This window comes from Melospiza georgiana, chromosome 12, assembly GCF_028018845.1.
Source record: "Melospiza georgiana isolate bMelGeo1 chromosome 12, bMelGeo1.pri, whole genome shotgun sequence".
NCBI lineage: Eukaryota > Metazoa > Chordata > Aves > Passeriformes > Passerellidae > Melospiza > Melospiza georgiana.
Genome location: NC_080441.1, coordinates 15,541,081 through 15,566,631, shown reverse-complemented (window position 1 = coordinate 15,566,631; position 25,551 = coordinate 15,541,081). Strand labels below are relative to the sequence as shown.

The window sequence follows — 25,551 nt, the reverse complement described above, 5'->3', positions numbered from 1 at the left end:
CCAGCCTCCCATTCCCACCGATTGTGAAATGGACACTGGGGCCTGGAGCTGGGCCTCCACCCCCATCCTTATCTTTGCTCTTCCTCCTCCAGGACTGTGCCCAGGACAGCAAGAATTTGTGCAAAACGAGGCTGAGAAGCTCTGGGGCTAATTAATTTGTAGCTGCTGGTAATGTTGAATGGGTCCCTGGGGAGTCCAAGGCTAAAGCAGAGGAGAAAGTGCAGAGAGATACTGGAAAATTACTGTTTAATTCTTCACCATTACATCTGAGTATATGGCATCTGGCAGACACAGGAAAAGGCAGATAATGACCCAGCCACTTCTGCAGCCCTTCCCCAGCAGCAGGGGCAGCCAGGCCCCTGGAGGGATGGCTCCAGTCCTGGGGAGGGCTCAGTGCCTGGTGGGATGTGTGTCCTTGGGCTGGCAGTGCCCCTTCCTGGCCCTGCAGCCATCAGTACTCCTGCTGAGTGTCGCAGCCAAGGAACTCTACTCGCAGGGCAATGTGGTTGTGCCACAGGCGGGGGTGTATCCTCACATAGCGGGCAAAGAGAGGCGGCTCCAGGCTGTTCCTCACTGTGCTCTGGTGGTCTTGGTTTGCCTTGAAAATCTGGAGAGGAGAGAGAAACCAGGGATGCACTTGGCTGGCATAGTGAGGACAGGATCAAGCCAGACAAACATCCCTTGGCATGCTTTAAGGAAGGAAGAAGCACAGCCTGGCTCACTGCTCTTGGAGAAATCCTGTGAGCATGTTTGCTGCCAAGGGCTGTGCTTGCTGCCCTGGGGGTGGCCATGGGCTCTGGCCACAGAGCAGCCCTGCCTACCTTCTCCTTGCCATTTTGCAGGACTGGGCTCCAGTGCATGCCATCCTGGCTGATGGAGACAGCAAACTCCTTCACAAACATCTGGGTGAAGAGAGCTTTGGCACCTTGGGTTATGATTGCAGTCACCTTCTTGGTTACTTCAAAGTCCACCTGCAGCCACTCTCTGGGGCTGTTGCTCTGGGGAAGGACAGACTGCCATCAACCCTCCAGCAGCAATGAGGAAGACACACTCATTGCAGCTGAAGCCAGGCTGGCCCTGCCCTTCCCTCTGCTTCACTTGCCCTACCAGGCATCTGCTCGGAGCTGCTGGGTGCTAAATCAGTGTGGCAGTGAGTGTGCAGCTTGCATGGTGCATGTGGCTGCACACTCTTCCCACACTAGGGGAAGTGACCTGGGGACCCTGCTGGGCTCCCAGCTGCCTGCCATCTCCTCACACAGGCTACCTGTGGCCTCCAGGCATTGGTCCTGCCCTGAAGGTTCAGGCGGGCCAGGGCTGGTGTCCATCTGGAGAAGATGTTGGCACTGTGGGAGGATGCAGTGATGTGCTCATCAGGGATCCCTCTGTTCTCCATTCCTAAGGGCATGGAGCAGCCTGGAAGAGAGAGGCAATGCTTGTCAGGGGCTAGAACTGACCCACCATGGAGATGCCTTCTGCCTGCTCACTGCTCCAGCTACCCTGCGTGGCTTTGCCCTGGTTATTAATTCTGCATTGCCATGGTCCCTGCATTGCTTGGGGCCCCTGTGTGCAGCCTTGCTCTGACCTCACTACTCCCACCTTCTTTTCTCCCTGGAGATTTTATCTAAGAGAAATGTGAAGAATTTCTGGTGTAAGGAAACATAAGGAGAACCTGTCTCCAGGGCGAGGACAAGAATACCTGTCAGGGAGACACCCTGCATTTGTGTGATCAAGGGTGCTTGTGCACAGCTGCTCCAGAGCCAGCTGGCAAGTTTGGAGCATGGGCTGACAGCACAGCCACTGCTGCTTTGAGCTGCTGCAGAGCAGGTGTGCAAAGCCAAAGACACGATCCCAGGGCACCATTTCCCCAGGCTGCGCTGTTGATCAGAGCCATCTCACCTTCAACTGGCAAAACCAGACTAAAAGCCAACAGCATCTGTCTCTGCTTGCTTTCTGCCCCCACAGACTGAGGCAGCAGCTCCCCATCTATCAGCTTAGCTGCTGCTGGAAGTTTCCTTTGCTTCAGTAAAAAAGCTGGTGAGAGCTGGCTCTTCCTCTGGTATTTTTATCTCTAAGACCACAATGAGACTTTCCAGCTTTGTTCCCTCAACACCTCAGTGCCATCTCCAGCTCCCTCCTTCCTCCTCCATAATTGCCTGGGGGTCCTGGCACAGGTGGAGCTGGGGCTCAGCACCCCAGCAGGGCAGGGCAGGGCAGGGCAGGGCAGGGCAGGGCAGAGCAGAGCAGGGGGCAGCCCTGGTGGCTGGGATGTGAGGGGGACACGCACTGTTGAGGTCGCAGCCCAGGAGCTCCATGCGCAGCGTGGCCCGCAGGTTGTAGTGGGTGGGGTGGATGCGGATGTACCGAGCTACCACCGGGGGCTTGAAGCGGTTCTCTTTCACTCCACTGGCATCCACGTTCCCAAAGAACAGCTGCAGGGAAAGGGAGGAAAAGGATTGTTGCACCAGTGGAAAGAGAGATAGGCAGGACGAGGATTACTGGGGAGAAGAACGTTCATGTCTGGCACACAAAAATGACGACTCAGGGAAATGATCTTAAGTGAGCCTCAGGCTAAAGTGTGAGTGGGCCACTAAGAAAGAAAAGGAGAAGAAGAAACTTTGGATCTGTGCAAATTAACTCGGTTTTATATTTTTCGCCAAACAAAGGTGAGAAAAATAAGGAAAAAAGTCAGTCCTCAAATGTTTGAACCTGGGAAAAGTTGTAGCCACAGATGGTACACACAATGGAGGCTTTTCTGGCTATTCCTCTCCCAGTGGATTGATCAGCTTTTACATATTTATGCTGTGGGTTTTTTCTAGTGACTGTAGATTCTCCAAATCATCTGTGCCTGCACAATATTTTTAGAAAGGCAAATTTGCCTTTGAGGTCAGAAAAGATACTCAGGTAGAATCTTTTGCCTAACTCTAAGTAAAACACAACATAACATTGAGAGGTGGATCTCACAGCCACCTGGGATGGTGGAAAGAGGTAGCTCAGATAGTTTAAAATCAGACAGATGGGACAGCAAGTCCCTTGCAGAGCTGTGATTCAGCCACCTGGCACTGAATGGTCTCTGTTGCTGCCCTAATCTCAGGGGCTCAGGAGGTTTCTGCCTTGTGGACAGAGCTCCCCAGCCCTCCTCACCCCAGGACACCCCATTTGGGGACAGCACTCTGCTCAAGACTCTTGACCTCACCATCTGTGTGCTTGTGGCATTCCCCTTGTAGGTCTTCCACCTTCGCCCATCGAGGCTGTAGAACACAACAAACTGGGAGATGTAGAAGCTGGAGAACTTTTGTCTGGCCCCTTGGGTTTTTATGCCGTGAATAATGGTGGGATGCAAAAGATCCACCTGAGAATGAAAGTCAGGGATTCACTTCTGATGGAAAACCCAAGCCAACTTCAGGCAATGCCCCAAAAACCCAAAAACTTGCTTTCTCCTGACATAATTGAGCACTGGTTATGAAAGTAATTAAACCAGTTGTTCATAAGAGTACAAGTCAGCCAACAGATGGGAGTGAGCAGGGGAGAGCTGCTTGGAGAGGTGAGCTGTTCTGCCTTGGGTTTGGGGAGATTTTTGCACAATCCAGTGCTGCAGCTGGACCATTTAGTGATTGCTCTGCTGCCCTGAGGATGGATATGGGGGTCAGGCCAGCAGCAGCCTGAGCAGAGCAGCTGCCATTAGGATCTTAGTGCTCCCCTCTCAGAGGGAAGAGGAAACAGCAGGAACAGCTGTTTATAGCTGGAGAGGCACTGTCCATCCATGAGCATGGCCTTGCAATGCCCCAGAGGTGCCTCAGACACGGAGCCCCTCTCACCTGGATCCAGGCATTGCTGCGGTCGGTGCTCCAGGCGTTGATGGAGCCGCTGTTGTGCAGCCTGGCCAGGTGAGGAGCCCACTGCCCTGCAAGGAGAGAGCACAGACACAAGGGTGCTGCTGGCCCCTGCTGCTGCCCCAGCTGGTGAGAGGTGCACCCACAGCACTGGGCCTGAGCATCACCCCGGGGTTTAGTAGCCACACACAGGGTGTGACCATGTTCGCAGGGGTCTGAGAGTGAGGGAAGAGACGAGGATCTGACTCCGTGTTTCAGAAGGCTGATTTATTATTTTATTATATATATTGTATTAAAACTATACTAAAAGACTAGAAGAAAGGATTTCATCAGAAGGCTAGCTAAGGATAGAAAAAGAAGGAATGATAACAAAGGTTTGTGGCTTGGACTCTCTGTCTGAACCAGCTGACTGTGATTGGCCATTAATTAGAAACAACCAACATGGGCCAATCCCAGATGCACCTGTTGCATTCCACAGCAGCAGATAACCATTGTTTACATTTTGCTCCTGAGGCCTCTCAGCTTCTCAGGAGGCAAAATCCTAAGGAAAGGATTTTTCATAAAAGATGTCTGTGGCACACAGTGTGGCACAGCACTGGCACCATGGGCCAGCTGTGTGGGAAGGCTCCAGGTCCTGACTGGGATGCTGGCATGGGCACGGATGGGGGAAGGACTGCACTACCAGGGACTCAGTGCAGCAGAACTTGGGCAGGCAAACAAGTGAGTTCTGCTGGCTGCAGCTGCCCTGAGCCCCCCTGCCCTCCAGCTACTCACCATACTGCCCTGAAGCCGTGATCTGAGAGTCTGCAATGCCACCTGAGGCCATACCCAGGGCATTCTGGCAGTCTGCAGGGAACAGAAACCAGGCACAGTTGGTTAGACAGCAAAAGTCTGGGCTGGGTAGCAGCATTCAGGCTCAGGGAGGTTTGCAAGCCTCCAGGAGCTCCCAGGTCTATTTCTCTTACACCAGGGGATAGGTTTCAGAGGCTTCCACATCCATCCCTGGATTTTAGGATAGCTGGAAGTTCTTGCTCACACCCCCCATGTCAAGAGCAGAGAGTTTCCAGCATCAGACACAGCAGCCTTTTGCCAAACTCCTTTCCCTGAATCCATGACCTCTCATTCCCATGATCTAATGTCCCAGCAGGGCTGACAAGTGTCTCTTCCTTATACCCACATCTTGCTCCTGGGCCTTTTTGTTGCTAGGCAGCACCTTTTGAAAACAAATATCACACTGCTAAAGGAAAGTCTACCTGACACCCCTGTCTCTCTCTGTGTCTCTTCTGGTCTCTGAGCACAGGGATGTTAGTCTCTTATAATAACCATTATTATTAGTGACTTGTCACACCTTGGCATCTCCACTGCATGTCAAATGCTCCTGGGGAAAATGCAAATTTGAAATCTTATGCGGATTTTTAACTTATGGCAACATTTTCTGGCTGACATTTAATATTCTTTTCTAAACAGGAGAGAGACTGTCACAGTGTGATAAAATACTACTCTCCCACACCACTTCCCCAGTCCTTACTTGTGGTGAGTTAGAAACATGTTGTTCTGGGGTGGAATCAGAGGTTTACTGTGGATTTTGCAGTTGCTCTTGGAGCTATTTCTATCAGATCAACGTGCAGTCAGGCAGCATCACTCACTGCCTCCTGTCATTGCTCTGTGCCTCAGTTTACCTCCTGATATATGGCTAGGCAGCTGGGCACTGTATCTTACTGACAGCACAGGCAGGGACCAGCCCGTGCATGCACTTCCTTGGTAAGTGCATTTTATGGAAGGTCCAGGGACTCTCAGATTTGGAGAATGAGAACTCTTGCAGTAAATATTTGCAGGCCAATGAAGCTGCCTCCCAGCCTTCACCCTCCCAGCTGTGTCCCTGACCCTGCTCTCTGCTGGGCTGTGCAGGCTGGCAAGGGCTGAAGTAGTGACTTTACTTCAGAGTGAAAACACAGAAGGTCCCACCTGGGTAACCCCAAGAGAAATGCTGAGAGATGTGGGGGAGGAAGCTCAAATACACACTGGTTGTGGCTGTGTGTGTGTGCTCACAAGAAAATCACTCACTCAGGTCATACACGAGGAAGAGGGCACTCATTCCAGATTCTTGGTGCTCTCCCACTTTGCACTCCACCCTCCAGATGCCAGCATGTGAGGGCCACATCTCCACCGTCCCAAAGACACCTGGCCAGGAATGGAGAGCAGAGCAGAGCGGAGTTACTGCCTGTAATGGGACACACTGTGCCAAGTGCTGTGCAAGCACAGGGACAGAACAGTCCAGATCCACTCCCCATCTGTGGTATTCCCCCACAGAAACTTCCTGGGGGCACAAGGCGTGGCAGAGGGGGTGCACGGCGCTGCCTCTCACCAGGATAAAGGTTGTAGACTCCCATGCGATACTCCTGGCCGGTCCTGACGTTGAAGAGCTGCCCGTGGAAGTGAACAGAGTGGATGTCCTCAGTGCTGCCCATGTTCAGGAGGTGCCATCGGACCCGTTGCTGCTGGGCCATCACCAGCCCAGGCAGGGTGTCACTCACATAGCCATTGATGGCTGGGAAAGGCAGCAGTCAGAGGGGCTCAAGGCTCTGGGGCATTCCCATCCTGGTACTGTGGGATGGAAAGGGCAGGGAGCCTCACCGTGGAAGGAATGGTTTCTCCTGAAGTCAGGGCTGTCCTGCTGGAGCCGGCAGGGAGGGCGGCAGTTCCTGGCCACGTTCTCTGGGAAGTACCAGCTCTTGGTCTCGTCAAAGATGGTGAAGAGCAGGGAGAACTCCTGCACAGCCAGCTGCCTCCTGGAAACGTAGCTCAGCACCCCATGGTTGCAGATGATCAGCGGCCCGATGAGGCCTGAGTGCAGATCCTTCTCCTGCCAGGGAGCCAGGGAATGAGGGGCTGCCTCTGAGCTGGGGGAGGCACTGACACCAGCAAGAGACAGCAGAGAGGAAAGCTCTGAACCCATCTGCATCCCTGGCCTGGCTCCCTCTCTGGAGGGATTCATTTGTTGGGTTCACCGAGCTAAGAAAGGCTGAGCAGCAAGTATTTGCATGTGCTTTCAAGAGACGTGGTGTCTGTCTGTCCAACAGTCCCTACTATGTTGGGTCCTGGGGCCAAATTCAGGAAGATTTGGCATGGGGGTAAGGAACTGCAGGAATGCTGGTTTCTTGTAAGTCTCATAAGCTGGAATAATTGGATAAAGGGGTGAAAACCCAATGAGAAGAGAAGAGAAGAGAAGAGAAGAGAAGAGAAGAGAAGAGAAGAGAAGAGAAGAGAAGAGAAGAGAAGAGAAGAGAAGAGAAGAGAAGAGAAGAGAAGAGAAAAGAGGAAGAGGAAGAGAAAGAGGAGAGAAGAGCACCAGCATGTATTCATCATTGTATTAGACACCTGAGAATCTACACAGCCCCAGGCTGCTTTCAGCACAGCCCCATAGGAAATTCCTTGACCTCCCAGGAGGACCCAGGCGTTCTGCCCTCCTCCCCTTCCTGGGATGCCCCATGGAGACTCCCACCTACCAGGTCCACGTTGGAGAAGTAAGCCCAGGCCTTGCAGTCGAACTCCTGCGTGGTTGGTGCCATCTGGGGCAGCACTTTCCAGGTGTATTTCTGCTGGCCACCAGGCTGCACCACCTCACCCTGCTGTGCTGTGCCCTCATAGGCTGTCAGTGTGGAGTGGAAGGAGAAGGGCCGTGATGCCAGGTTCTTGAACGTCACCTGCACCAGAGGGAGGAGAGCAGTGCAATGTGTGAGGGAGCAATGCTGACAGTGCTCTGGGCCCTGGTGGTGGGTCCAGCCAGCTGGTGGGAAGGATGTCCCTGGTTGCCAGGCCTCCAGCTGGTCTCCATGCAGTGGCCAGCCCCTGCTGAACCACAAGCTGTAGCTGTGCACTGCAGTCTCTGGTGGAAAGCACATCCTGTGCTCATGTCAGCAGGATGAGGCCCTTTGCCTGCTCAATGGAAGTAAGGTCAGCTACACTCCTGTCTCTGGAGCCCAAAGGTGCTGCATCTGTCCTGGTGAAGATTTCCATGAAAACAGGGCAATTTCTCCAGGGACACAAGTCCTGAGCCTTTCAGTTTCTTCTGAGGTAGGTGTTGAAGGAGCTGTGGTAGTGTGGGAAACTCAAGCCTGCCCTCATACAGAGCACCTAAAAGAGCTGCACTGAGCCCTGCTTAGCTCACTACCCTTTTTGCATCCCTTCACCCAAAGGCTCCCCATGGAGCCCAGCAGCTGATCAGTCCATGCTGTTGCAGGGGTTGCGTCCGTCTCAGCTCCAGGGATTTGCTTCTGTACACTCTGAAGTTCCTGCTGACCCACTCCTCCAGCCACTGAGGTCCCTCTGAGTCCCAGTCTGGTGCCATTCACATGCCAGCAGGGCAGCTCCTGTCCCCAAGCCCTGAAGGTTAACCCATGGGCACTGCAGAGCAGCACTCCCTCTGGCTGAACTCCAACAACAACAACAGGGAGATTTATGGTTTTATAGGAAATGGGAACTTTCTACTCACCATGATGACATCCTGAACTTCTGCCCTGATGTAGGGCCCGAGGATGCCCAGGTGCTCATCCAGCTCCCTGCGCTGCACCGGCTGCGTGAAGGACTCATCCAGGTACTCTCGGAAAACCACCTTGCGGTACTGCCAGGAGTGCTTCCCCCTGCTCCTCCGGGGGTCCCTGCAGGGTGACAGTCAGCTCAGTCGGGTGACACTGTCCCACAGTGAGGACAGCCATGGCAGGGTTGTCACAGGCCAGGGGGATACAGAGCCAGAGCATCCCTGACCCTTCCTTGCAAGGAAGCTCAAAGTTTCTGGAGGTTTAAATGCCCCTGGGGAGAGGGGAGATGCTGGGAGCATCCTTCCCCTGGGCTGCTTGGCTGGGTTGTACTGGTACAGAACTGAGATCCTGCCTGCCAGGACATGCCATCTCATGCACCATTGTGACAGTGTTCACAGGGGTCTGAGGAAGAGGGAAGAGATGAGGATCTGACTCCATGTTTCAGAAGGCTTGATTTATTATTTTATCATATATATTACATTAAAACTATACTAAAAGAATAGAAGAAAGGATTTCATCAGAAGGTTAGCTAAGAATAGAAAAGAAGGGATGATAACAAAAGCTTTTGTCTCAGACAGAGAGTCCAAGCCAGCTGACTGTGATTGGCCATTAATTAGAAACAACTCTATGACATTAATCACAGATCTACTTGTTGCATTCCACAGCAGCAGATAATCATTGTTTACATTTTGTATTTGAGGCCTCTCAGCTTCTCAGGAGGAAAAAATCTTACGGAAAGGATTTTTCATAAAAGATGTCTGTGACACATCGTGCCATGCCATGCAGTGCAGGAGGAATGCCTGCAGGACAATCACACTTACCTTGCTTTTAGGAAGTGCTGGGGTCTCTGGTCCCCGTACTCCCACATCACCTCCACTGCTGCAATGAAGTACTGCCTCATCTCCCCCTGGAAGGAGCGTGGGTCATGCTCCACTTCCCCATACATGTCAAAGTCCTCCATGGTCTGCTCTGTGCTGTACTCATCATAGTCTGTCTTGGCAGTCTCTGAGGGGCTGGAATGTGTCCCATTGTTCAGGGCCGGTTCCTCCCTGTGTCCTGGGATGTGGCTCCTCTCCCCAGCTGTGCTGTTGCTTTCCCCATCCTCCTTGGGCTCTCCTAGGCCCTGGCCCTCTCTGTTCCCTATTTCTCTGAGCACATCTTCCCTGCCGAGCACCTGACATCCATGAGGAGTGTCTTGCACATACTCTGTTGACTTTTTGGTGCTGTTGTTGAGAGAGGGACGACTTGGAGACAGTGAACAGTTCTGTCTGGTGGCTGATTTCAGAGATGTTCCTTCTGTGCTTTGCCCAGACATTCTCCCAGGCACATGGTCGTCTGTGGCATTGGCCTTGGGCTGCTGAGGCTCAGGACTGGACTGACCCAGCTGCTCCACAGAGTTTGTCTCCTCCTCCATGTGGCTTCTCCCCTGAGCTTGCTCTCTCCCAGGAGCCCCCCACACTGCAGCTCTGCCTGGCTGCAGCTCTGCCACAGCTGGGCTGTGCACGTCCCCCATGTTCACCACAGCCCCTGGGGAGCCTGGGTCCCAGTTTGAGGCCAGGTGTGCAGCCTCAGCTGTGCTCTGCCTTCCTGAGCTGCTCTCTGCCCCTGCAGGTCCTGTCCCCAGTGCTCCCCATGAGGGCAGGGAGCGTCTGCTGCGCTGAGCCCCGTCCCTGCTGCTGGTGTTGGGAAGACCCAAACCTCTGCTCTCCAGTGACCTGCCTTGTTTAGGTCTCCAGTCAGGGCTTCTGGCTGCAACTCTGTGCCTCAGAAACTGCTCAGGGCTCCTTAAGAAGCCATTTGGGAATGGCTTGGTGTCGTTGGTCACAATGTTCGATTCAGAAAGAGCAATACTGTCCAGCTCTGCTAATTCCTTAGCATCCTGAAACACTTCTTTCAAAACTACTTCATCCCTCTCTTCTGTCATTACATAGCCGGGTGGCTCAAGGTCATTGCTGTCTGCAAAGGTGGTGTCTGGAAGGCCTTGGGCAAGTCCACTGGCCTTTTCTGTGCCACTTTTCACAGGCAAGGGGTTGCTCTCATCTGTGAAGGTTTCTCCTGGTACAGGTTTGTCTGACAAAGAAACATTTTGCTCTTCAAAAGTTTCATAAAAGCCTTGTGAAACCACTTTGTGAGGGCTTTTTTCCAGCCTAGCATCTAGGTCATTTGATGAATAATTGCTTTCTATGGTGTGACTGTGAACCACAGCATGAGAAGTTCTATTATCTTCTGTCTCATCTGGAGGTGCAGAAGGATTGTTCAGTGTAGAGGAAGAGTTGTGATAAATACTTAAAGACAGGCCTGTACTGATTGCCTCCCCTGAGTCATACAGGTTAAAGGACATTTTATCAGCCCTTTTTAGCAGCTTGTCCTCTTTTCCTGGTGAAGACACATCTTGAAGTGCCAGGTTGTGCTCCAGATCATTCTGGTGAATTGAACTCCTGTTCTCCTGAAGAAGGGCTTTGCCAGCAGCATAAGCAAAGGAGTCCCACAAGCTTGTTGCATGAGTAGCTGTCTTTTGAGGCTCTGCTTCCAGGTTCTCTATCCTACCACCAGACTGGACTGTCATTCCTTTTACTGGCTCCTGCAGCTCTGGAGCCTCTCCTGGAGCTGCTGTGACATGGTGCAGCCATTGCTGATCTTCTTCTGAGCTTACAGTACCATGGACCCTTCCACTGACACTCGCCACGTGTTCTCCACGAGGGACTGCTCCAAACCCTTCATCCTGGCTGGTGATTTTTGACAATTCTTCATCTTCCAGGAAGGACTCATAGGACACTGGGTCATAGCTCGTGTCTGGCAGAGAAGACATGGAAATATCATTTGGATTTGGCAATGTTTCTAAAAATGTTGATATGCCATTGGAAGAGGGATCAGAAATCTTGCCATTGCTCTGGAGGGCCCCATGTTCTGTCAGGCACAATCTTGTCTTCTCTATCTCATTTCTGGAAGAGGTGATGTTGTTCAGTTGCTCATTCACACATGACTTCTTTCTTTTAGAGAAGCCCCTGGGCTGGAATTCAAAGGCCACCTCCTCCCCATCAGAATACACATAATCTTCCTCATCAGTGTACTGCTCATTCTGGCACTGCGACACCGTGAACTTGGCATGCATCCCTCGGTCCCTGAAATCAGGATTTAGGCACCCCAGCGTCCACACACCTGTCTCAAGAGAGGCCAAGAGGACACCATCAGCCCACTTCAGTGGGAAATTGGAAGAGATGCCATTCCCATGCTGCTCCCTTGCTACTGCAATCTGTATTTTCAGGCAGCCTCTGGTAGTGATTCCATGCTCTCATAGTCCCTAGAGTGTCTTACAGCCAGACCCACGGTGTTCTGGCAACATGAGAGCCTTACAAGCACCACCAGCAGGGCTGGCAGAGCTTAGTGAGCTCCACACTGTGAGGGCCCAAGCCCAGCTTGGTGAGAGCAGCTAATGCAGTGAGAACCCACGGAGCCCCCAGCAGCAGCAGCCACCATAACCCACCCCCAAAGACATCCTGGTGCTGTCAAACACCCCTCTCTCCCAAAGACAGTCAGCACAGCTCTCCCACTGAAGGAGAAGGAAACGGAAGGCTGCATCTCTCTCACATGCCCAGGCAGTGTGTTTGCTCCCAGCAGGGAGGGTGAGATGTGTGATTTCTGGGCTCTGCTGCTGGAGAGAGCTGCCACCTGCTGCCGGCTGAGCTGCTGCTCTGCTTCTGAGGAAGCCCAGGAATCTGAGCTCAAACGGATGTGAGGCTTGGCTGGGCTGTAGAAAGCTTCCTGGGGTGTCTGCAAACCCTGACGGCTTGGCTCGGGCTGCAGTGCTCGTGACCTTCATATCAGTGTTGCAACCACATGGTAAATCCTGTGTCTCCTCTGGGAGGAGGAAATGGTTTGACAGCTCTAAGAGAAAAGTGCTGAGTGGGGGGAAATGTATCTGAACTCTGAAGCAAATCTTTTCTCTGACTTCTCTGTGGCTGTGGTTTGTGTCCTTGCAGAAGTGTGGAGATAAATGGCATGGCCAGCAGCTGCACCCACAGCAGGGACAGCACTCCCCTTGACCTCCACGCTTGGAGCCAAGATTGCAAATGTCCACCAGGCTCACGTTACTGCAGCCAGCTACTGGTTTGGCAGCATGTGTGACCTTAACACACCCTACTAATTAAGTAAAATACCATAATTCAATTTCTTTGATTTAAGCTTTGAAAGGTTCAATCACTGCCTTTCACTTTGCTGTTCTAGCAGGCTGTGGATCCCTTTGCTCTCAGAGCTGTCAAAGGGAATTGGGCACCAATCAGAGATCTGGCTGGTGCTCCCTGACCTCTGCTGGGATGCCAAGCCCATGGTTGGCAGAATAGCCCATGTCACTAACCTGGCTTTTCCAAGCTCATGATGACTGTTTCTCCAGAAAACGGGAAAAGAGTGAGCACGTCCTCAAAGACCATGTTGTGCTTGAAGGTGTTTCCAGAGAAGAAGATGGAGAGGAAATCTGTTTGGGCCCCAACACTCAGGACATACCAGTACACAACGTCGTTCAGGCAGAGTTTTGTTTGCAGGTTGTCAAATACAAAGCCATTAATAGCTGGAAGAGGGCAGGGGTGAAACATTTCAAGACCAAATTCCCTCCATGGCTGCTGAGCTGCTGTGCATCCCCTGCTCACTCCCTGGGGCAGGGATGAGCCTGTGTCTGTGGGGGCTTTGCAGGGCTGAGTACTCACTGTGCATCACATTGGAGGCATAAAACTGGGGGTCCTGGGTGTCCACATGGGCTGCATCAGAGCAAAACCTCTTGATGTTCTCCTCCAGGTACCAGCTGTGGTTCTCATCAAAGACTGAAAACAGCACCAACTTCATGTTGTCTGACATTATCTGGAAAAGAGAGGGAAGAAATTATTCCTGGTCTGATCAGAGCACCCCTGGTGCCCAGTGTAGCTGTCAGGTCTCAGATTGGGTGATGGAGAAGTTTACTGCTATTTCACAGGAGTTAGGGTGCAGATTTTGGGAAGAGACAGCAGGCAGAGGAATTAGGACTGCTGGTAGGACTGTCCTGGTTTCTTCAACAACTGACTGTTGAAGATAACAGAACAGACAAATTTGGGTTTACTTAAATATTTCACCCACCACAGTTATTCCAGCCTTTCAGCCTAGAAGTTGAGGCAACAAAGGAAAGACCCACCTGATTCCCCCTCTGATCCATGGACTTCTTGGAGCAGATGAGGAGGGGCCCAATGAGGCCTGAGGCAGTGTCCCTGACGGGGTTGATGGAGCTGTAGTAGAAACGGGTGAGGCAGCGAGGATCTGCCTCCGTTGGGCCATCCTCAGTGGTGAGACTCCAGCTGTAGGTGAAGGACTTCCCAGGGGCAATGGCAATATCCTTCACATCCTTCTCTGGCAACACACAACCCAAGAGCAGACCAGTTATGTCTGGGCTGCTCCTGCAAGGGGTGATCCCACTTTGTAAAAGAGCTCAGAAAGGTTTCCTGACCACACGAGGTGCAGAGGGAACCACTCATGCCCATCCCAGGATCCTGGTGGGATGTGGGATGGCCCTGCACAAGTCATGGTCCTGGGAGCTTGGTGGATAACCAATGACAAGGGGTGAAAGCAGTTCTGGGAATGAAACCTGGAGGGAAAAACAAGCCCAGAGCAAAAACCACAAAGCTGCAAGAGGGAGAATCTAAATCACAGTGAACTAAATCACAGTGAATCTAAATCACACCCCACAAATGCAGGTCAGAGGGAGCCCAGGGAATGGGGGCTGTAAATAAACTGCAAACACAGGCAGGATCAGCAGGATGGTCCCTGCATTGTCAGAAAGTGGAGGCCTCCAGGATGGACCAATTAATGTGGTCCCAGCTCCCTTCTCCCAGTCATCATTAAAGCCCTCCTTAAAGACAGAGTTACACGGCACCAATGGGAACATGAACCCAGAATCACCATAATCCCTGGAATTGTAGAGCTCAGGTGCTTGAATGAATGGACAACCAGCTTCAGGAAACTCTCCTGGCCCAGAAAAATGGCAGTGGCCAGGTGATATCCCCAGTTCCATGGCCTGCCTTACCTGGTGAGCGTCTCATGGGATAGTAGGGCCTGACGCTGGTGAGGCCATGAGGGTAGATGTTGTAGGGTCGGCTGGCTAGATTCCTGAACACGATCTGAAATGAGGACAGGAAGCAGGAATGGTTTTTTTCACTGTTTTCTGGTGTTTGGTGTTTTCTGATCACTGTAAGACCTTGAAGCTGCTCTCAGTGTCCTTGCAGAGAGGGAGACACTGGACAGCACTGCCCAGGGGTTAGCAACCTGCCAGTGATCAACAGGAGGGACCCAGACATGTCTGAGATCACAAAGAATACAAGAAACCACAATTTCTCTGTAATGAGCCTATACTGTCCATTGTTCTGGGAGGTGTCTGTTGTAAGGAGGGCATGAAAATATCAGATTTATTTAAGAGAAAGTTGCTGTCCTTAGTCTTACTTTACACATGAGTCAGAAGAGGGCCATCAATCCAGGCCCCAGAGGACCAGGACATTAAGTATGCACAGCAATCAAGAGCTTTAGAGTGCTCCCCACTTCACTGCATGCAGCCCTTCCTTTATTTCTCTAAATAGCTCTGTCACATGCCCACAACTGCACAGGGAACCCCAGGGAGGGAGCAGAAATGTGAAGCTGCTGGAAACCATCCCATTCCTCCCAGCTGCAACAAGTCAAGTGGTCAGGAGAGGCACTTTGGGAGACAAAAGTGACAGTCCCCAGTGCTGTGAGGTAACAGCAAACAGATGGAGAAGAGCAGAGGATAAGAGGACACTCCTGCCTCAGAGGAAGGTGCTGGATGTCATGGGTCGTGTATGAACTCACACAGTTCCTAAGACACCTGCAAAGAAGTCAAATCAGAGGGACTGGGCCATATCCTGTGCATCTTACTGACAGTATTTACCATAAGCTGCCAGTACCACCTGCCTTTCCAGTGAACTTTGGGCATTGCCAAACAGGAGAGAGCACCTGAATGACTAAAGTCAGTCCTCTGCCACAAGCAAAGAGCTATTAGTAGGAACAGCATCATCTGAAATTTCCCCTTACAGTGGTAAACTGCGTTTCTCTTACCTTAAGCTGATCTCCCACCTCCCCCTTGATGACAGGCCCCAGGATTCCCTTGTCCTGCTGGCTGGACACCTTGCGCTTCCTGAAGGTTGCATCCTCATACTCCACAAACACCACCTTCTTATACCTTGAGCCCACCCTCTGTGGGCCAGGCTCCAGGTACAGGCTTGCCATGTTGCTGCAGGCAAAGGCAGAGAGAGAGCAAATGGCCACATGTCAGAAACAGAGCAGGACCTTCCATCATCCAATGACCTGGCAGGTGGCTGAGAAGGTCACCAGGAGTTGTTGTCTGCTCAGAAGGGACTGATTCCAGAGGCCTTGGTGACAGAGAGACAAATGCCATGAAGAAATGTCTCTGCAGTGCATTTGGTAAAATGGAGCAAAGCCAGGTGCTGCCTTCCCATGGCCTCTCCAAAACCATTCTTGTCCTGCCAAACTGTTAGTGTCAATAAAGAACAAAACTGTCCAGGTTGGGCAGAATGAAAAACAATTTCTGGGGAAAAGGGGAAGAGCTGGCAGGGCTGCCTTGAGGAGGAGCCTCGTGAGCACACATGCCTGCTCTCACCTGTCCAGAGATGCTGGCTTCACAGGGGCATAGTCCCAGTCCACCTCCTCAGCTGCAATGTAGTAAGGCCAGGTCATGGGCCTGTCCTTGGCAAAAGAGCGTACTTGGATCACGTGGTAAGTTTGCTCATCTTCCTCAGGATAATCCAGGTCCTCTGGCTCCTTTAACTGCTTCCCTGTCTTCAGCAGCCGCTCCTCAGGACACTCCTCCACCTTCACAAAGGCCTCCATGCCAACTGGGGTCAGACAGCCAGAAGAAAGGGTCACACTGCTGTGCCAATACAGGCAGGCACCCACCCAAGCCCTGCCTGGAAATTTCTCCACTATTTTTCCCATCAAATGGGCCAACCTGGATCCACCCTTGCCATCTGGTATGGCCAGGCTGCAGGTGGATGTAACACCAGGGAGCAGGAGGGGCCTGGAGCTGCAGCACTGCACAGAACCCTGAGCCCAGGCCATCCCCTGACCTGCTCTTCCCCCCAGCTCTTGGAAAATAAGGATACCTTGCTGATGGGACAGTATCTGGCAGAACATCCGAAACCAGCCAGCTGTTCCCGGCGTGGTCTGGGCTGTGAGATAGGTGGCAGGGGAGATTTCCAGGCTGCTGAGGCGGTGGCTCCTCACCAGGAATGTGTGGCCTTCAAAGAAGATGGAGTGGACTTCTGGCCCAGAGCCCAGCCCGATCACATGCCAGTGGACCTGCTTCTTGAGGCACAGTGTGAGACCTGCCAGGGGACAAGGACAGCAGCCAGGAGTCACCACTGTGCCCACTGTGCCCAGCCCTTGTCCCCACTCTTGGTGTCATACACTCAGAGTCTGACATAGAGTAGAGTAGAGTAGAGTAGAGTAGAGTAGAGTAGAGTAGAGTAGAGTAGAGTAGAGTAGAGTAGGGTAGAGTAGAGTAGAGTAGAGTCTGGTAGAGTCCCCTGCTCCTGTGCTGGCTTCAGGCTGGAGAAATCACCCATGAATGTGAACTGAGCAAAACAGAGGCACTTGTCACATCATCCCCCTGAGGCAAGACTAGATTTAGGGTCTGGGGGACTTTGGGGGGTTGCTGGTAGGAGCTCACAGTGGGATGCAGTGGTAAAGAGAGAGATGTGCTCCTTGACTCTGTAAATAGGGAAATTGGGCACTGGACAGGAGAGTCATTTGTCTGATCACAGCACTGGCAAACCTGATACTAAAACATTGCATTTGGAGCAGGGCTCCAGCACAACCTCAGCAGTAGCTGAAATACCACAAATGGCAGAGAGGAGTCACCAGGATTATTTGAGTGCTGGGGAAAATTCCTTCCTCAGAGCCACTCAAAGAGCTCAGTGTGCTTAGGAAATGGGAAAGAACTTGACTGCGTTGTAAAAATACTTTCCTGGGGAGAAACTGACGTGTGCTGAAGGGCTCTGTAATCTAGCAGGGAAGTGAATAACAAGTTCATGGACGCTCAAGCCAAACCAAGTCAAATACTCGCTTTTGGCAGAGTGCAGAGGTGACTGGAACAGATCCCAAGGGCCTGGAGGAAACTGGGTGGAGGTTCCATCCTGAGGCCCTCAGCTCTCCATTTCCAGCTCTCCATTTCCAGCTCTCCATCAGACACCTCTCAGGCCAGGTCCTGCATCCAGGGAGGGGGATGCTGAGTGGAGGTGGATAACTTCTCCAGGGAAAACCCACTGTGCAGAGATGGTGTTTGACCATGAGGCTTCCTCAGCTCTTGACCTCTATGAACCCATCAGGACAGGGAATTTAGGGGACTTGTGCTTTTTTTTTGCTGGAGAATGGCCAGGCCAGGCCCCAGTGGGAGGTTTTAGGATGTGGTTCACCAAAGCTGCTGGTGATAATGACTCTCCTGATAGTGTTTCCCAGTTTGTCTTGGAGATTCCTCACTCTGAGGCAGCTCTGTATCTTTTCCCAGGAGAACACCAGAAAGCAGCAACTTTTGTGTCCACTGAGATCAAACCCAGCCTTTTCTTTTGCTCTTCTGAAGAAGAGAGTCTGAGAGAAGACCTTGTCACTTTAGCTGCACCAGGGAAGTTGATGTCAGACACTGGGAAAAATTTCTTCACTGAAAGGGTTGTCAAACACTGGAACAGGCTGCCCAGGACTTGTATATGGGACACTCTGTGACATGGTTCAGTGGCAGACTTGGCAGTGTTAAGTTTACTCTTGGACTTGATGATCTTAAGGGTCTTTTCCAACCTAAATTATTCCATGGCTCTATTCCCAAAATCCTATGGAGGTGATTTAATGACAGCTAAATGCTACCTCCAGCCTTGTCCACAGGGCTACAAAAGTTAAAACTCTGCTTCCAGCATTATTCCTGGAGAGCTCCAAGGAAATCAGCTGCTCTTGGCAGCACAGACAGCAGCAAACAGCTCCTGCCCTGCTGTAATGGGAAAGGCAGATCAAGGAGTGAAAGATAAGACCCTCTCTGAGGTGGACACAGCCTAACAGATCCATCACCTGGAAACTGTTGATCTCTTTTCCTGCATCCTTTCCCAAGCTACCTCAGGGTTACAGACCTGGCTCCAGCTGTGCTCCCAGCACGTCCCAAGCCCCCCAGCCCTGTGCCTGTCCCAGCAGGACTCACCAGGCAGTGAGCCATTGACGTAGCCATTGATGGTGTGCAGCTCTGTCCTGTTGTGAGCCTGGGGCTGAGCAGCTGCTGGGACAGAACCCTGCTCAGAGTACCAGCTTTTCCCTGTGGAGAGAGGAGGGTGCAGTCATCTTTCACTTGGGAGCATTTCAAAGCAAAATAAACCTTCTCAGGGAGCTCAGATGTGTGGTGCCTGTGGGAATGCACAGCACACCTGGCCAAGGCTCTGCATGGGTGTGGGGATGTCACTACACGTGACAGGGAATGAATCCCCTCTTAACCTGTGTGGTGGGAGCAGGGCCAGGGCATGGCATGGCAGAGCTGGGGGGCTGCAAGCTCCCTAAACCTGGGGAAGAGAAGGAGGGGCAGTACTGCACCAGCAGCACACTGGCTGGGGGGCCTGGACAGGCATAAACCCTTGAGAAGCTGTGCTCACATTAATTGAACACACATGGCAAAGCAGATGCCCCAGACCCTGCTGAATGCCTGACACCACTCAGCCAGCACTTACCTTCATCAAACACTGCGAAAAGCAGCACAAACTCTTTCTGCAGGCTCTCATTCCCATCACTGGCCAGGGTCCCTGCAAGATGCAATGAGATGGATTTCTTTAAAGGTCAGCAAGAACCAGCCAGGGAATTCCCTCTGTGCTCTTCAAGAGCTGGTAAACCAAGGCCAGGCTGTGGTTTGCTTTTGTCATGTCTCAAATTGCAACAGCCCTGCTTCCAGTCTTGCAGTCCCCAAAAGTCCATGGTTGAGAGTCAGCTGCCCCCAGAAGGCATCAAGAGGTCAATTTGTGGTGCCTCCCCTTAGACCTTTGCTCAGTGGAGAAGCTGCTCCTGGTGAGTCACTGGAGCCTGCAGACAGTGCCCAGTCATTTCCAGGTCTGGACAACCACCTCCAGGATATGTCTCAGCCAGAGATGACAAATCTTACTCCAGTCACATCTTCTTGCACCTTGTGCTGTCAGGATTTCAATTCTGAACCCCAGCAGCACTTTCATTGAGCATAGCTCACTGACTCCACTGTCCTGCTCAGCCTCAGGAAGGCACCTGTGATTATTCTGCTTTTATTAAAGGCTGCATGTGGTCTGTCCCCACCTTGTGCTGTCCTTACCAGGTCGGCACACGAGCAGGGCTCCAATCAAGCCAGAGTTGATGTCCTTCACACCGTTGGTGTTGGAGGAGTAGGAGTGGGTCAGGCACGCGGAGTCGTCATCTGTAGGGCCCTGGTTCTCCTGGATTTCCCAGACATAGGTGTGTGTCTTCCCAGGATCCACCCTGTCCCCCTCCTTCTCTGGCTGGCTGGTCTCATCCTCATACCCTGCTCCTAAAACCAAAGAAATGGCCAGATGTCACTGAAGGTTCATCCCCAGCACACCTTCCTCCCAGCCAGAGCACAGCCCCTCTCCCTCCCAGGGCAGTGACAGGGCTCAGGGCTGTGACAGAGCTGTGCCAGACTCACATGTTGGGCTGTGCACCTGCCCTGAGGCTGGACAGCACAGTCTGCCTTGCCCTAAGCATCCAGCCTTCAATTTAATCTGTGTATTGCCTCTATACCAGATCCAGGTTTGCTCTCACTGTTTGCTCAGCTCATTTCTGGGCTGGGCATGGTCACGTTGCTCCCCAAGCCAGGCCACTTCTGTGGCCATCTGTCCTTGCAGAGGGACATGAATGGCAGGCTGAGGGAGGGATGCACACCTGGCAGGAGGTGCCACACAAGGACTTGCAGCCCCTGGTGCTGCCAGCTCACCTTCTGATGCTTTCCAGTAGGACACCCCGACAGCATGGAGGCTGTAGGGGCGGGAGGCCAGGTTCTTAAAGGTGATGACCACTGTGTCATGGACTTCTGCTCGGATGGTGGGGCCCAGGAGGCCTGAAAGGACAAGACAATAAGGTCAGGCAGCTGGAATCAGGCAGCTCACACCCTGCCAGCAGCCCCAAAGGGTCCTGACTTTCCACAAGCACAGTCAGTGTTTGTCCCTCGTGCAGCAGGGCAGCATCAGCTGCATCAGCTCCAGCAGGGCCCCTGCACCCCCAGGAGCTCTGCCATACCCAGATCCACCCAGCAAGGCCCCTGCACCCCCAGGAGCTCTGCCATACCCAGATCCACCCAGCTGTTCTGCTCCTGGCTGAAGAGCAGCCAGCACCCAGCCCAGGATGAGTTTGGTGGCTGTCAAGGATTGCTGGAGCTCCCCACCCTGCAGGTGCTTCTTACCCATCCAGGCTGGCTTCAGCTTGGGCTGTGTGAATGAGCCATCAGGGTACTCCACAAAAACAGCTTTCCTGTACTGGGGAGGGACACCAGCTGTGGGGGGACGTGGGCCTGCATGCCCCAAAATGCTGCAGGAAGAAGGAAGCCAAGGAAAGCTGATTGCACAGACCCATCCATGCATGGGCAACATCCAACATCCATCCCCTTCCTTCCCTTCCCACAGCTCGCTTGCAATCCCCAGGGATGGCTCACCCTGCTGTGTCCTCTGGGTTTCCTGACAGCTCCCAGGTATGATCTGGAATGTTTTGCTCAGCATACAGATGCCAGCAGGACAGTGATTAGTGTTGTGGTGTTAGTCACGATGGAAGAAGACACAAGGCCAGAGCCAGATGCAGCTGTGGCAGGGCACAGCAGCAGGCATTGCTGCCCCTCTCCTGCCTCATGCCTTGTCCGGTTTCAGGGTTCCTTGGCAGCAGAGACAGAGCCCTGGCAGTGCCATGGCGACCTCTGCCCTGCAGCCCCCCCAGCCCCAACCCCAGCACCTTCAGGTGTGGCAATCAGATCACATCAGTGTAACTCACATCCTCCCCAGCTCCCCCCAGGAAAGAGACTGGCTGCTGGCAGGTGGTGGCAGTTTGCTTTGTGTCTGAGCAATGTCCCCACATTTGTTTCTTTTCTGGACAAAATGGGATTTACACTTCAGAGCAGAAAGATAAAAGAGCCTTGAATGCATTTCACACCCCACTTATCTCTGCTGGCCACTTTCTATCTGTAAGAAGCTTAACAAATTCATTTTCCAGAAGGAATCCAGCCTGTTTATCAGGATAACAAAGGCATGAATTTCTTCAAGGATTTCAGAAGCTGGCTTATCAGCCTCAGGACTAAGACCATTTCCAGTAACCAGACAGACCTTTCCAGCCTTGTTTTGTTTGGAGCTAAAGCCAGGTGGTGTTTTCTCCCCACTTAAGAAGCAGGGAAGGTTTGCTGTCCTGCTCTGACTAAGCCTTCATTCCAGCAGCGTTTCCCTTTGCAGCTCTTCCTCAAGCGGAAGAGGAAGGAGACAGAGTGACTCAAATTTAGGAAAGGCAGTGCACACTCACCCCCACAGCACTGGCTGGAAGCCACCTGCAGCTGGAGGGTGCTGTGGAGAGAGCAGGGTCCCCTCTTCTCAGGGGCAGAGCAGGACGGGAGCCCACGAAAACCCCACAGGCATCCAGCCCTATAACCCCACAGACTCCTATAACCCCACAGGCACCCATATTCTATAACCCCAAAGGCTCCTGTAACCCCACAGGCACCCACAGCTCCTGTAACCCCACAGGCACCTATATCCTATAACCCACAGGCACCCCACAAGCACCCAGCTCCTGTAACCCCAAAGGTACCCAGCCTCTATAAGTCCACAGGCACCCCACAGGCTCCTATAACCCCACAGGCACCCAGCTCCTGTAACCCCACAGGGACCCATAGCTCCTGTAACCCCACAGGCTCCTATAACCCCACAGGCACCCAGCCCCTTTAATAACCCCACAGGCACCCATATTCTATAACCCCAAAGGCTCCTGTAACCCCACAGGCACCCATATCCTATAACCCACAGGCACCCCACAAGCACCCAGCCCCTATAAACCCACAGGCACCCAGCTCCTGTAACTCCAAAGGTACCCAGCATCTATAAGCCCACAGGCACCCCACAGGCACCCAGCTCCTATAATAACCCCACAGGCACCCATATCCTATAACCCCACAGGTACACAGCTCCTGTAACCCCACAGGGACCCAGCTTCTGTAACCCCACAGGCTCCTGTAACCCCACAGGGACCCACAGCTCCTATAACCCCACAAGCACCCATATCCTATAACTCACAGGCACCCCACAGGCTCCTATAACCCCACAGGTACCCAGTCCCTGTAACCCCACAGGCACCCACAGGCTCCTATAACCCCACAGGCACCCATATCTCATTCCTGGCTTGCTGGCAGTGGGGTCCTGCCCCAGCTTTGCTCCCCACTCTGTCCCCACACTGGGAGGTAGCTGAGCTCAGGGCTGCTGACACTCAGCTGTCCACTCTCAGGAAGCTGTGCCTTAATCTCTAGCTCCCAGAAAGCACAAATTTGAGAATGCAGCTCTGAGATATGATGGTCTGGTCCTGCTAATTCTGCAGAAAACAAGGCAGAAAGCCTCTGGAGCCAGGGGGATTCTGCTGGCATGCAGGGGCATGGCTGGGAGGGCTCTTAGTGACAGCAGGGCTCAGTGCTGGGTCCCAGTCCTGGCAGAGCAGAGCCCACAGGAGACAAGCAGGCGGGTTCAGCCCAGGGATGTCTGATCAGAGTTCTTCTGGCCAGTCCTCTGTGACTGGGGTCCCCGTGAACTTCCTTCCCCAGGGGCAGCTGGAGCTGAGGCAGGCCGATAAGTTTCTGGCACTTTGGATCAGCATTGTTAGCCACTCTATCTGTTCATCTCTTGGAGCTGGGAGACATCCTGCACTGCCAAAACACTCAGACATGAGCTGCTGCTACGTGTCCACCAGCCCTGTGTCTGAGCTGAGAGCCCTGGAGCCACTGCAGGATGTGCTGGTCCTGGTTCTGGCCCTGTGGTGGGGTTGTGCTTGGGAGGAAGAGAAACTGAAATAATGGGGAAGGTGTGAGCAGCTCTGGCATGTTACAGCCCATTAATTTGACAGAGCTTTCTACAAACATGCTAGAGAAATCCCTGGACACATACAGGGGGTTTGGGGGTCCTGGCTGGAGATGCCCCTTTGGAGCTGCCCTGAGATGCTGGCACACTGAGGTGTGGGGCAGAAGGAAGCACTGACACAGCTCAGGGACAGCCCAGCTCCAGGGGCAGCTCTGCCTGCCCACTACACTTTCCTGGCTCCCTCCTGCACGCCCCTGACATCCAGCCTGGCTGTTTCCCTGTGCCCTCCTCTGTAGCAGGGCCAGGGAAAAGGCACCACCATGCAGCTGGGAACAGCCATGAGGAGCAAGCCCTGGCTCCCATCAACTTCCCCAGAGCTGCACTGCCCAGGAGCTCTCTGCCTCTCCAGGCTGCAGCACACCAGCAAGTCCCTCTGAGACAGCAGCCAGTGTTATTTTCCCCCAATTTAGAGAAGGACAGGTGGCCTCACAGTGCCTGCCAATGTCACACTCATCCACAGGCAGGGTCAGGTCCCTGAGTCACTCCAGGGTCAGGAATAGTGCCTGAGTGCATCATAGAGCCAGTGCTGAAATGGAAAGCCACAGGGCTAAATTAAGTGTGAGGGAAGCCATCACCCCAAGCACAGCCTAATGGATCTGAGAGCAGCACCAGTGAAAGCAGGGCAGGGGGATCAGGAAAACGGGGGTGCTGGATGCAATTTTCCTACTGAAGTAATCAAAAGGGGAAAAAACAACATAACTAGGATGCAGTGAGTACAGCAGCTAGTCAGCCTGACCTGGGTCATCCCTAGAGCCTGGCTCTCAGTGCCTGACCACAGCTCCTCACTGCTCAGGCCACTGTGGGTCTGAGATGGGCTCATGGGCTGATCCTCCCTCAGCAGTGTCTGGGGAAGGGGATATGGAACCAGGGCAGAGGGAATGGGCACACCTTGACCCACAGGGGTGTAGCCATCCAGCTCCATCCTCCATGCCAACCTCAGAACATTCACAGCCGTGCATGTCCAAGCCAGCTGTGCCTTCAGACAGCACCATCCTGATGCCTGAGCAATGCAACTCCCATTTTTCCTTCCTACTTCAAAGTACACAGCAAAACCACCATGCCTTCCTCCTCCTTACCATTGTGCATGAATACCATGCTTTGCTCAAATGCTACAAATTACTTTCATTTCCTTGAGGAAAAATTTCAGCCCCAGCAAGGTAATGTACACAAAGATATGGATAACTAAAGCTGGGTTTTACCGGGGGCAGACACAGTGGAAAGCCTTTGCTGCTCAGAGTTATGTCAGGGGTCACAGCCAACCTTCCCCTGCAGTGCCCAGGAGTCACAGGTGCCCATCTCCCCTCACACTTCCCCAAAGCCCCCAGGATGCAGAGCAGAAAAGCAAGCACATGCTGGAGAATCAGCTTGTGGCCCTAGCACAGACTTTAAAGGCTCCTAGGCAAATGGCAATAAGATAAACCAGTGCAGAACAGTGATGCAGAGCAGGTTTGCATCTTTCTCTCTCCATTCCACCTGTCCCTCACTGGGGGTTGCACTCAGTGACTCCCCATCACACCACCCCTTCCCAGCAGCTCCCTGCACCCACCCTGCCAGGTTACCCCCATGTCCCGCCTGCCTGGAGCCCAGCTCACAGTGCCACATGCCAGGGTGGGAGAGCACCCAGGGCAGGGCTCCAGGAGTGCAAAAGGAAGAGCTTTACCCTGCAGGCGCTTGCAGCACGGGCAGCAGGTCGCTGTGTGTGTAGTCCCAGCTGGTTTCCACTGCAGCTATGTAGTATCTTCTCACTTCGCTGGTGCCCTCCTCAACCAGGCACAGGAGCAGGAGGCTGCACAGGGCTCCCACCAGCACCATGCCTCCTGGCTGGGAACTGCTCTGACTTCAGGAGGAAAAGTGAAGAGGAAGGAATGAGAAAAAGAAGAGAAAAGCCTTTATCTGCTCATCCAGCTGTTGTAATCCACCGGAGATGATGATGAAAGGCAGCACCCACAGACTCACTCGGAGCACTGAAGTGTTTCTCAAAGATGTCAGGAGGGGAATGGCTTGAGCAGGTTTGTGCAAAGAGTGACCAGCGTGTGACTG

The 25,551-nt window shown here is 52.9% G+C and overlaps 1 protein-coding gene across 2 annotated transcripts; it reads right to left on the bottom strand.

Annotated features, from left to right (window-relative positions):
* Positions 1-310: 310 nt before the first annotated feature.
* Positions 311-25,551, bottom strand: F8 (coagulation factor VIII). 2 transcript variants are annotated; one of them, XM_058032734.1, is made up of 27 exons: positions 25,468-25,551; positions 25,172-25,348; positions 20,817-20,941; positions 20,352-20,474; positions 19,716-19,928; positions 19,111-19,182; positions 18,594-18,704; positions 16,516-16,737; positions 16,014-16,248; positions 15,452-15,626; positions 14,412-14,505; positions 13,527-13,738; positions 13,069-13,219; positions 12,723-12,932; positions 9,190-11,527; positions 8,323-8,488; positions 7,337-7,534; positions 6,465-6,693; positions 6,196-6,378; positions 5,895-6,011; positions 4,605-4,676; positions 3,816-3,901; positions 3,194-3,349; positions 2,285-2,429; positions 1,265-1,413; positions 822-998; positions 311-607 (listed from the first exon to the last, which is right to left on the bottom strand). In XM_058032734.1, the coding sequence occupies exons 2-27, from the start codon at positions 25,321-25,323 to the stop codon at positions 452-454; spliced, it is 6,267 nt and encodes a 2,088-aa protein (XP_057888717.1). In that variant the 5' UTR covers positions 25,324-25,348; positions 25,468-25,551; the 3' UTR covers positions 311-451. The 2 variants fall into 2 exon arrangements, with proteins under 2 accessions (XP_057888717.1, XP_057888718.1); XM_058032735.1 differs by lacking the exons at positions 12,723-12,932; positions 13,069-13,219; positions 13,527-13,738; ... (9 more) ...; positions 25,172-25,348; positions 25,468-25,551 and having other exon boundaries at positions 8,323-8,476; positions 9,190-9,865.

Bases quoted from the DNA above. Each gene is read 5' to 3' on its own strand.
- F8 (XM_058032734.1), bottom strand. From the start codon at position 25,323: ATGGTGCTGGTGGGAGCCCTGTGCAGCCTCCTGCTCCTGTGCCTGGTT. The intron at 19,183-19,715 runs GTAAGGACAGCA...TGCATCTTGCAG, and splicing joins CCTGCTCGTGTGCCGACCTG to GGACCCTGGCCAGTGATGGG. The intron at 4,677-5,894 runs GTGAGTGATTTT...TGTTCCCTGCAG, and splicing joins CTTCCTCGTGTATGACCTGA to ACTGCCAGAATGCCCTGGGT.